The sequence below is a fragment of the Oncorhynchus clarkii genome, chromosome 22 (genome assembly GCF_045791955.1).
Source record: "Oncorhynchus clarkii lewisi isolate Uvic-CL-2024 chromosome 22, UVic_Ocla_1.0, whole genome shotgun sequence".
Lineage (NCBI taxonomy): Eukaryota > Metazoa > Chordata > Actinopteri > Salmoniformes > Salmonidae > Oncorhynchus > Oncorhynchus clarkii.
In genome coordinates, this window is record NC_092168.1 from 25,086,063 (window position 1) to 25,097,881 (window position 11,819).

The 11,819-nt window shown below is 43.6% G+C and overlaps 1 protein-coding gene across 2 annotated transcripts in view; it reads right to left on the reverse strand.

Moving 5' to 3' along the window:
- Positions 1-11,819, reverse strand: part of LOC139380627 (myosin XVI) — a 180,384-nt gene that overhangs the window by 74,466 nt on the left and 94,099 nt on the right. For both annotated transcript variants that reach the window (XM_071123511.1, XM_071123510.1), the window contains exons 18-21: positions 10,767-10,884; positions 4,414-4,485; positions 4,113-4,254; positions 1,794-1,866 (exon numbers count right to left, since the gene is read on the reverse strand). In XM_071123511.1, the coding sequence (XP_070979612.1) occupies positions 1,794-1,866; positions 4,113-4,254; positions 4,414-4,485; positions 10,767-10,884 (405 nt within the window). The remainder of the gene's footprint in view (positions 1-1,793; positions 1,867-4,112; positions 4,255-4,413; positions 4,486-10,766; positions 10,885-11,819) is intronic.

Below are 11,819 nucleotides of genomic sequence, written 5' to 3' on the forward strand. Positions count from 1 at the left end.
TTTCATAGTTAATTTGCTTAATATTGGGATGGGAGAGCTGTCACTCCCATTACTTTATTAAGCAATCACAAATCAAAGTGCCAAATATTTCTGTCCAGTCCATGAAGTTGCAGCTCGTGTTGCTACCATGCCAGTTTTAATGGTGGCACCCAGTCCCAAATAAGCATTGGATCCAAAATCAAAATATTCAAGGTTATGCAAAGATGCTATTTTTATATGACAAACACCCAGAACATGTATTTATGGTTTGTTTAGATTGTAAAATACCATTCCCCTTTAACATGTATTGGATATCACAATGGCATGTAAGAAACATCAGGAATCATTAAATTGTGGGATATTTAATTTACATTTGATTTAGTCTTTGAACTTGAATTGTATTTTAGACTAATTATATGTCTATGACAGCGTCAGTCAGTCAGTCAGTCTCAGCAGGTGTTGATGTCTGTAAAGCATGAGCTCATTAAGGAAATGCTGAGCAGGTACAATACAGCTCTGACGAACAAACTCTAACAAGCCCAGGCCGCATTAATGACCCTGATCTGTGTGTGCATCGTGTGTGTGTGTGTGTGCCATGCGCACACTAAATTATCATGCTTGTTTTGTTGACACCTGCCCCTCCCCTATCTCTCCAGAGTGTAATGTGTAATCCAGTGATTAGTTGTCTTCAATAGCAGACAGGGTCTCCTCAAACATGGACCTGAACACTGGAACACAGGAAACACACTGGGGGAAGGAGGGATGAGGAAGGAATGGGGCTGAAGGGGTCGAATGGGGGCGGAGGGGGAGGATGGAGGACGAGGGATGTTTAATCCCCAATAAATGTCTACCAGTGTCTTTCTTTCATCCACTCTTACCCATCTATCTCTCCTATACCTCTCTCCATCTCTCTCTCTCTTTCTAAGATTCCCTTGTCAGGTTAGATCTGTGAATCCTCCTCTTCCGCTCGGATTAAAGAACATCCTGAGAGGAAAGCAATTGACATCTTACCACTTCCAACACACACACACACACACACATGGTTTGATCAGGGGTGGTCCCAAGGGGAGTGTGGGAAAGCCGAGGGCAGCATGGGTAAGCACTTATTTCCTTGAACACCTCCAATGTTCCGCTCGGATTAAAGAACATCCTGAGAGAAAAACAATTGACATCTTACCACTTCCAACACACACACACACACACACACACACACACACACACACACACACACACACACACACACACACACACACACACACACACACACACACACACACACACACACACACACACACACACACACATAGAGACTTCCAGCTAAACTCTCTGATCCTTGTTCGTACAGGGGAGAAGTCCATAAGATCTAGAGACCACAATATTTATGAATGAAAGAACAGAGGGAGAGAGAGATGGCTGAAAGAAAGACACAGAGTCAAAGGTATTGTGTCTGCTTTTTTATCCAAAGCAACTTTCAGTCATCAAACCTACTATCCTGGCTTTTGCAAGAACCATGCTCTACTAACTGAGCTACAGAGGACCATAAAATAAACACTGCCCCGTGGTCCTGGTCTCAAAGGGTTAACCTAGACCTGTTATATAGTTAGCAGGTTGATACCTCTAAAACCTTCTCCACAGCCAGAAAAGATGACCGTAGCTCAGTCTGGCCTTGATGTTCGAACTATGTCTATGACTTGAGAATACCTCAGACATACTAGAGCCATAGAACAAGACTCAATACAACTGGAAGGAGTGGAAACACACATATAATATGGGGTGGGGAGATCCATAATGTGAGTGTTGTGAAATGAACGTACCTGCTCAAATCCATTCCTCTGGAATTCCTCAAATCCAAAGATGTCCAGGATTCCAATCTCAAGAGCAGGGTCTCTTTGGGAGAGGTGTGGAGGAGGGGAACGATCAGAGAAGGAATTCACAAACAGTGTGACAGCTCCTCAGAGGTCATGTTGGTGTGTGTCCCTGTTCGTGTCTATGTTTGATTTGGAGTGGTGTGGCTAGAATGAATGGAAAAGTGTGTGTGTTCGCTGAAGTATATACAGTGCATTCGGAAACTATTCAGACCCCTTGAAGTCTTCCACATTTTGTCATGATGCAGCCTTATTCTAAAATTGATGAAATTGTTTTTTCCCTCATCAATCTACACACAATATCCCATAATGACTAAGCAAAAAACGTTTATTTTTATTTTTTTGAAAATATATTTATAAAACTAAAAACTGATATCGAATTTACATAAGTATTCAGACCATTTACTCAGTACTTTGTTGAAGCACCTTTGGCAGCGATTACAGCCTCGAGTCTTCTTAGGTATGACGCTACAAGCTTGGCACACCTGTATTTGAGTAGTTTCTCTCATTCTCGCACATCTATTATCAGGTTTCTCCAGAGATGTTTCATCGGGTTCAAGTCTGGGTTCTGGATGGGCCATTGAAGGACATTCAGAGACTTGTCCCGAAGCCATTCCTGCGTTGTCTTGGCTGTGGGTCGTTGTCCTGTTGGTAGGAGAACCTTCGCCCCAAGTCTGAGGTCCTGAGCTCTCTGGAGCAGGTTTTCATCAAATATCTCTTTGTACTTTGCTCTGTTCATCTTTCCCTCGATCCTGACTAGTCCCCCGCTAAAAAACAATCCCCACAGCATGATGCTTCCACCACCATGCTTCACCGTAGGGATGGTGCCAGGTTTCCTCCAGACGTGAAGCTTGACATTCAGGCCAAAGCGTTCAATCTTGGTTTCATCAGACCAGAGAATCTTGTTTCTCATGGTCTGAGAGTGTTAGCAAATTCCAAGTGGGCTGTCATGTGCCTTTTACTGAGGAGTGGCTTCCGTCTCGCCACTCTACCATAAAGGCTTGATTGGTGGAGTGCTGCAGAGATGGTTTTCCTTCTGGAAGGTTCTCCCATCCCCACAGAGAAACTCTGGAGCTCTGTCAGAGTGACCATCGGGTTATTGTTCACCTCCCTGACCAAGGCCCTCCCCTGATTGCTCAGTTTGGCTGGGCTGCCAGCTATAGGAAGAGTCTTGGTGGCTCCAAACTTCTTCCATTTAAGAATGATGGAGGCAACTGGCACCCTTCTCCAGATCTGTGCCTCTTACACAATCCTGTCTCGGGGCTCTACGGACAATTCCTTCGACATGGTTTTTTCGCTGACATTCACTGTCAACTGTGGGACCTTATATAGACAGTTGTGTGGCTTTCCAAGTCATGTCCAATCAATTGAATTTACCACAGGTGGACTACAATTAAGTTGTAGAAACATCTCAAGGATGATCAATGGAAACAAGATGCACCTGAGCTCAATTTTGAGTCTCATACTGTAGCAAAGGTTCTGAACACTTAGGAAAATAAGGTATTTCTGTTTTTGAGTTTAAATAAATTTGCCAAAATTTCAAAATAACTGTTTTTGCTTTGTCATTATGGGGTATTGTGTGTAGATTGATGAGGAAATAGATTTATTTTATCCATTTTAGATTAACGCTGTAACGTAGCAAAATGTGGAAAAAGTAAAGTTGTCTGAATACTTTCCGAAGGCACTGCATTAATTATTAATTATTGCATATTTTGGTGTGTGTGTGTGTGTGTGTGTGTGTGTGTGTGTGTGTGTGTGTGTGTGTGTGTGTGTGTGTGTGTGTGTGTGTGTGTGTGTGTGTGTGTGTGTGTGTGTGTGTGTGTGCATGCATGCGTGTGTGAGAGAGAGAGTGAGAGGGTCAATGCAAAAAAAACACATTCCAGAAGATAATAGTGCTTATCTAACATGACGATAAGGCTGAAAAATATCAACACACCAAGACCAAGGATTCACTGGCCTCCACCTCTACGCTGTGTCTGTGTGTGTGTGGTCTCTAAGTCAACTTTGCGTGTGTTAGTACATAAAATGCAAACTATTCCAACTCTCCAGTGTAAACGATATGTTATGAGTGATAGTATCAGAATTGTGTTTCTGACAGGCTTGCATGTGCTATTGTTGAGTCTGTGATGATGGACATATGACAGAAGGTTTTTAATGGGTATCTGTGCTGGCTGCCAATTAATTCCTTGTAGTGTTTACAATTAAAAATGTACATGCCTGTGATACACATGCACAGAGACGCGCGCACACACACACACGTTGCCCTACCCCATGTTGTCGTCCTGTCCCTGTAGGTAGTAGTTGCTGTTGTTGACCAGGTAGCTGAAGAGGCGTCCGTACAGGGCTTTAGCCAGCTGGTCTCTGTAGTGCTGTGACATCTCCACCGTGTGACGCCGTGTGATGACATCACCTGAAGGAAGCAAGAGGGTAAATGCCATGGTGACCTGGGTCTGACATCCAAACGGTTACCATAGAAATCGTATTTTCATCTTACAGATGGGAAGTATGTTTGTATTGTGAAGTCAGTAAATGTTTGGGGAAAAGACGAGAACAGAGGGTGAGTGATTACCTTTGAAGTATTGCACATCTGAGGTGAGGGCAGAACTAAGGTCATCAGAACACACCTGTAGCATTCCAGATACTGGAGAGAGAGAAAAGGGGGGTGGGGGAAAGAGTAAGAGAGAGAGAGAAAAGGGGGGGAAAGAGTAAGAGAGAGAGAGAAAAGAGAAAGTGAATAAGTAAAGTGATAGAAGAACATAAAACAGAGACAGGGAGAGGGTGGAAAGTCTAAAGTTCAAGCTCAGTTCAAGCCTAAACTTCAGTCACTGACAGAGAGACAAAAACAGTTTAAAATATGAAGTGTCATACTCTGACTAGTACTGATGGTGCTCGGAAAAAAACAAGGTCAAATCATAACGTCAGTGATCTTCAGGTCGGAAAGTCGGAGCTCTAGAATGATTCCAGAGTTTCCGACATGGAATTCCGAGTTGGATGACCTTTAAAAAAAAAAAAATCCCAGTCGGAGCTTGTTTGTTTCAGAGTTCCCAGTTGTCTCAAACACTTTGAAGTCAGAAGTCAGAGATTTTGGTGGTCCCAGTTGTTTCCCAGTTGTCTCGCTCCAGCCTACATAATTCATTCTGACATCACTGAGCCGACATGACGAGTCGATCTCCGCTAAAACTCATCACCGCTTATATGCTGGCAGCGCTTAGTCATCCCTGACTCAGGGCATATGAACGAGCACAAAAACAGTGTGACAGGACCTCAGAATCCCAATGACCCAATGTCTCCTTGAGAGGGCCCTGTTTTGGTGTGGGAGATGACATAATTTGTCTACCCTCTGTGAGGTCAGGGTGTAGTAGTGTATGTGTGTAGTGTAGTTGTGTCTTGTAATGTAGGGAGTAATGGGTTCTCTTCTCACAATGGCAAAAGCATGAGAGGGAACAGGGGCTCACCAAACAGGTGACCATAGCAGACTGGCTGAAACACCAACAGCAAATACATTACAGAATGGGAGAGAGTCTGTGTGTGTGAGAGAGAGAAACAAAGAGAGTAAAATAGGTCCTCAAGGACAATCCAGAGACACTATTTGCTGACTGCTACAACGAGGGGAACGTAAGCAACTTACTTTTCCACAAAGACATCCCTTGGCATGGCACAGTGCTATAAGAGCACACTACACCTATGTCAAGAGAGAGGGTATTGGCCCATGGTGGAAACTCAGAATAGTAGACATTGAGGAAATTGAAACAACCTTTGTCAACGTGTAGAAGTCTGGGACAGTAATGGTGCAGGGCATCCTCATACAGTTGCAGCAGGACTTTTACGGGATCAGAGAGAAAGCACAGCAGGAAAAGCTCTCTCTCTCTGTGAGGACTCCCCCATCCTGAGTGAGTCTGATCACAGCTCTTCAAACTGTCCCGCAGACGAGGATAGTCAACCCTCATCACTGAACACAACAAGGCCCCACAACTGCACTGCTCATCCATCATTGATAGGATAAATTCACTGAGCTGGAGAGAGACATGGTTGAGCTCAGAGAGCTAGTCCACACAATCCAGACAGAACAAACCCAAAAAACAGACCAGCACAACAACATCCCTCCCAACAAGACCCGGAGGGCAGAAGGTGGAGCTGTCTGGGAGAGCTGGCTGCTCTACTGACTGAGGTGAGAGAACTTAGAGGCACACTGAAGGAGGAGGTGAGAAAGCTGAGGTGTGACAGAGTGTAGGACACTCCCCCAGAGGAGCCAGTAGAACAGCCCACTTCAGACCCGGATCACAACCTCAACACCACAATGGGACAGACAACACAGGACCCACCAACTCAACAGACCCCACCCCTTCCTAACAACCTCCCTGTCAGCTCCCCTGATAGCCCTCTTCACACGGGCACAAATGACCTGAGGGCCCAGCAGGTAAAGTGGCCACAGCACTCAAGGGAGTGATTGAAAAAGTGAATTCCACTTTCCCCAATGCACAAGTCTCCACCCTGCTACCACGAAAATACTTTCACCCTGCCACCATACAGCAGGTGAATGCGAGTATTTCACGAGACTGTGCCTCAAAACCTAATGTATACCTGGCCCACCACTCCATCCTGGACTTGAACAGCCTTTCCGACCATGTCCACATCTACAAGGCAGCAATCCCAACTTTTGCCAGGACCCTGAAGGACATCACCCTCAACCGTAGCCCCAGCACGTCACACAGGATCAACAGAGCAACGGACAACAGGCCCAGACCTGCAAGACCCCCTCCTGAAGGACCTGCACCGAGAGATCCCATGCCAAGAAGACCTACACCCAGAGCACAGAATCACCAGCCACACCCCAACCAGCTGAGACCACCCTAGGCAAACCCTGGCCACACCCTACATTGGCCCCCCCATATCAGAACTATGCCCCTTCTGCCCACCCCATTCCCCCCACCCCTGCGGCAAGGACCTCAACATGACAGGACAGGACATATGACCAGACAGTGAGCAAAGCAACAGGCCCAACCCCCCCATTACACCCGCCCAAGCCCCATCCTGCGATCCCATCCTGAGGTATGTATTAGATGCGCAAAATGCTCTGCTCACACCTACTGTGCCTAAACCACACAAAAACAACACTAGACACTGTGAAATGCAAAGCTTTTACTATCTCATCCTGGAATATAACAGGTCATCTGCTTTTGTTCTAAAGAGCAGGAAACCAGACTTCATCAAAGAAATTAGAAATACAGACATTGTCATCCTACAAGAAACATGGTATAAAGGAGATGGACCCACTGGTTTCCCTCTAGGTTACAGAGAGCTGGGAGTCCCATCCACCAAACTACCAGGTGTGAAACAGGGAAGAGACTCAGGGGGTATGCTAATTTGGTATAGAGCAGCCTTAACCCACTCTATTAAATGAGTCAAAAAGGGAACATTTTACATCTGGCTAGAAATTAATAAGGAAATTATCTCAACATAGAAATATTTCCTTGTGTGTGCTACCTATATCCCCAAAATAAAATCCCCATACTTTAATGATGACAGCCTCTCCATCCTAGAGGGCTAGATCAACAATTTCCAGGCCCACTACTCTGTGGCGACCTAAATGCCAGAACTGGACAAGAACCTGACATCCTCAGCACACAGGCGGACAAACACCCACCTGGAGGAGACAGCGTTCCCTCCCCCATATGACCCCCTAGACAAAATTATGACAACATAACCAACAAAAGCGGTTCACAACTCACGCAGCTCTGTCGAGCGCTGGGTATGTACATTGTCAATGGTAGGCTTCGAGGGGACTCCTACGGTACACCTATAGCTCATCTCTTGGTAGAAGAAATGTAGACTACTTTATAACTGACCTCAACCCAGAGTCTCTTAGAGCATTTACAGTCAGTTCACTGACACCCCTACAAAATAACACTCTACTTGAACAGAGCTATACTCAATCACGAAGCATTAAAGGTGAAGGAACTAAATAATATTAAGAAATGCTATAGATGGAAGAAAAGTGTGGAAATCTTCCAAAAAACTATTAGGCCACAACAAATTCAATCCCTTCTAGACAATTTCCTGGACAAAATGTTTCACTGTAATAGTGAAGGTGTAAACTTGGCAGTAGAAAACCTATACAGTATATTTGACCTCTCCGCTTCCCTATCAAATCTCAAAATTTCAAGAAGACAACCTAAGAAAATTAACAACAATGACAAATGATTTGATGAAGAATAAAAACCTAAGCAAGAAATTGAGAAACCTATCCTACCAAAAACATAGACCCAGAAAACCTAAGTCTATGCCTTCACTATGGTGAATCACGAAAACAATACAGAAATAACCCATGTAAAAAGAAGGAACAGCACGTCAGAAATCCGCTCAATGTAATGAAAGAATCCATAGAATTGAATCTCTTCTTTGAAAATTGGAAAACTCAAAACAAACAACAATACAAAGAGTTATCTATCCAAAACAAAGATGTATGGATAAACCCCTTCCCCAATCTTTTTGGCTCTATAACAAAGAACAAACAGAAAAAACATATACATGATCAAATACAAATCTTAGAATCGACTATTAAAGACTACCAGAACTCATTGGATTCTCAAATTACATTGAATGAACTACAGGCCAAAATACCAACTCTCTACCAAAAAAGGCCTGTGGGGAATATGGTATCCTAAATTAAATGATCAAATATAAAGACCACAAATTCCAATTAGCTATAATTTAACTCTTTAACATCATCCTCAGCTCTGGCATATTCCCAATATTTGGAACCAAGGACTGATCACCCCAATCCACAAAAGTAAAGACACATTTGACCCCAATAACTACCGTGGGATATGCGTCAACAGCAACCAACCTTGCATTATCAATAAACAGCAGACACGTACATTTCCTCAGCAAAAACAATGTACCTAGCAAATGTCAAACATGCTTTTTACCAAATTACCGTACGACAGACCATGTATTCACCCTGCACACTCTATTTGACAAACAAACAAAGCAAAACAAAGGCAAAGTCTTCTCATGCTTTGTTGATTTAAAAAAAGCTTCAGACTCAATTTGGCATGAGGCCCTGCTATGCAGATTGATAGAAAGTGGTGTTGGGGGAAAACATACAACATTATATAATCCATGTACACAAACAACAAGTGTGTAGTTAAAATTGGCAAAAAACACACAGATTTCTTTCCACAGGGCCAGGGAGTGAGACAGGGATGCAGCTTAAGCTCCACCCTATTCAACATATATGTCAACGAATTGGCGAGTGCACTAGAACAGTCTGCAGCACCCGGCCTCACCCTAATAGATCCTGAAGTCAAATGTCTACTGTTTGCTGATGATCTGGTGCTTCTGTCCCCAACCAAGGAGGGCCTACAGCAGCACCTAGATCTTCTGCACAGATACTGTCAGACCTGGGCCCTGACAGTAAATCTCAGTAAGACAAAAATAATGGTGTTACAAAAAAGGTTAAATTGGCATGACCACAAATACAAATTCCATTTACACACCGTTGACTTATAGCACACAAAAAATGACATACCTCGGCCTAAACATCAGCACCACAAGTAATTTCAACAAAGCTGTGAACGATCTGAGAGTCAAGGCAAAAAAGGCCTTCTATGCCATCAAAAAGGAACATAAAATTCGACATACCAATTAGGAAGGATCTGGCTAAAAATACTTGAATCAGTTATAGAACCCATTTCCCTTTACGGTTGTGAGGTCTGGGGTCCGCTCACCAACCAAGAAATCACAAAATGGGGAAAACACCAAATTGAGACTCTGCATGTAGAATTCTGAAAAAAATATCCTCTGTGTACAATGTAAAACACCAAATAATGCATACAGAGCAGAATTAGGCTGATACACGCTAATTATCAAAATCCAGAAAAGGCCGTTAAATTCTACAACCACCTAAAAGGAAGCCATCACCAACAAAGAAATGAACCTGGAAAAGAGCCCCCTAACAAGCTGTTCCTGGGGGTCTGTTCACAAACACAGAACCCACAGAGCCCCAGGACAGCAACAAAATTAGACCCCTATTTAAATCATGAGAAATCAAAAATATAATTACTTGGCACATTCGAAAGAATTTACAAAAAAACTGAGACAACTAGAATCCTATTTGGCCCGAAACAGTGAGTATACAGTGACAGAATACCTGACCACTGTGACTGATCCAATATTAAGGACATCTTTGACTATGTACAGACTCAGTGAGCATAGCCTTGCTTTTGAGAAAGGCCGCTGAAGGCAGACCTGGCTTTCAAGAGAAGACAGGCTATGTGCACACTGCCCACAACATGAGGTGGAAACTGAGATGCACTTCCTAACCTCATGCAAAATGTAGGACCATATTAGAGACACACATTTTCCTCTGATTACACAGACTCACAAAGAATTAAATAAACAAATCAAATTTTTCGCAACTCCCATATCTGTTGGGTGAAATACCACAGTGTGCCATCACAACAGCAAGATTTGTGACCTGTGGCCACAAGAAAAGGGCAACCAGTGAAGAACAAACACCATTGAAAATACAACCTATATTTATGTTTATTTATTTTCCCTTTTGTACTTTAACTATTTGCATATTGTTACAACACTTTATTTCACTTCTGTTTATTTTCTATTTCCCTTGGTTTGGCAATGTAAACATGTGTTTCCCATGCCAATAAAGCCCCTTAAATTGAAATTGAATAGGGAGAGAGAGAGAGTGGGAGGAGAGATAGAGAAGGGGGAGGGGAGGAGAGTGCAAGGAGGAGACTGCAGGAGACTGCAGCAAAGCTGATGTAAACAATAGGATGGATAGTGACACAATTACTACTGCGTAGCTCGACCTCCCTCCCCCCTCTCTCCCCTCTCCCTCTGCTGTCAAACTGGTGTCAGTGCATAGTGTTGGCCCAGGTTACATGACAGGGGGATGCTGACCTTGCTCAAGCAGCTGCATGTTGGAGGGGTAGGCGGTCTCAACGTCTGTCAGTGAAATGAAGCTGAGGTCCCCAACTTGCAGCACCACTGACAGCAGCATAAACACACTGTCCATCTCCTGATGGAGAGAGAGAGAGAGAGAGAGAGAGAGAGAGAGAGATATGTGGGGGTGCGGAGGGAGAAGGGGAGGGGAGAAGGAGAGAGAGAAGGTTGAGGAGAGGAGAGGTGGGGTGGGGTGGGGAGAGAATAAGGGAGTTGTTATTGTTTTTACTCATGAAGTAGTGAAATCACACATATACTCCAAACCCCTACCCCCTAGTCTCCTCCCAAAGAGTCAACTTCCATCTTTTGAGCTAAAATATGTTCTCCAAACCCCTGAATCCCCCTTTCCCCTTTCCCCCTTATCCCTAAACCTCTCCTCTCCTCTCTCTCCGAACTCCTTATCTAACCTCTCCTTTCCCCTCCCATCCCCTCTTTATCTCTCCTCCCTCTGTTTCGCCTCTACCCTTCCCCCACCTCTCTCTCAATTCAATTCAAGGGGCTTTATTGGCATGGGAAACATATGTTAACATTGCCAAAGCAAGTGAAGTAGATAATATACAAAAGTGAAATAAACAATAAAAATGAACAGTAAATATTACACAGAAGTTCCAAAAGAACAAAGACATTACAAATGTCGTATTAAGTATCTATACAGTGTTCTCTCGCTCTCTATCTTTCTCTCTGTTCTTGAGTAGAGGACACTTACTGGTATCCCCCATTACCCAACTCTGATCCCTCAACCCTCCTGGACAGTTTGCATGTGTGTGTGTTATAGGAGCTGTTATTAGTCTCTGTCTGACACTCTATGTTGGCATGGGAAACGTGTTGACATTGCCAAAGCAAGTGAGGTAGATAATATACAAAAGTGAAAATAAACAATAAAAATGAACAGTAAACATTACACATGCAGAAATTTCAAAACAATAAAGACATTACAAATGTCATATTATGTACAGTATATACAGTGTTGCAACGATGTACTTTTCAGGAAGTACTCTGTCCCCCCCACCC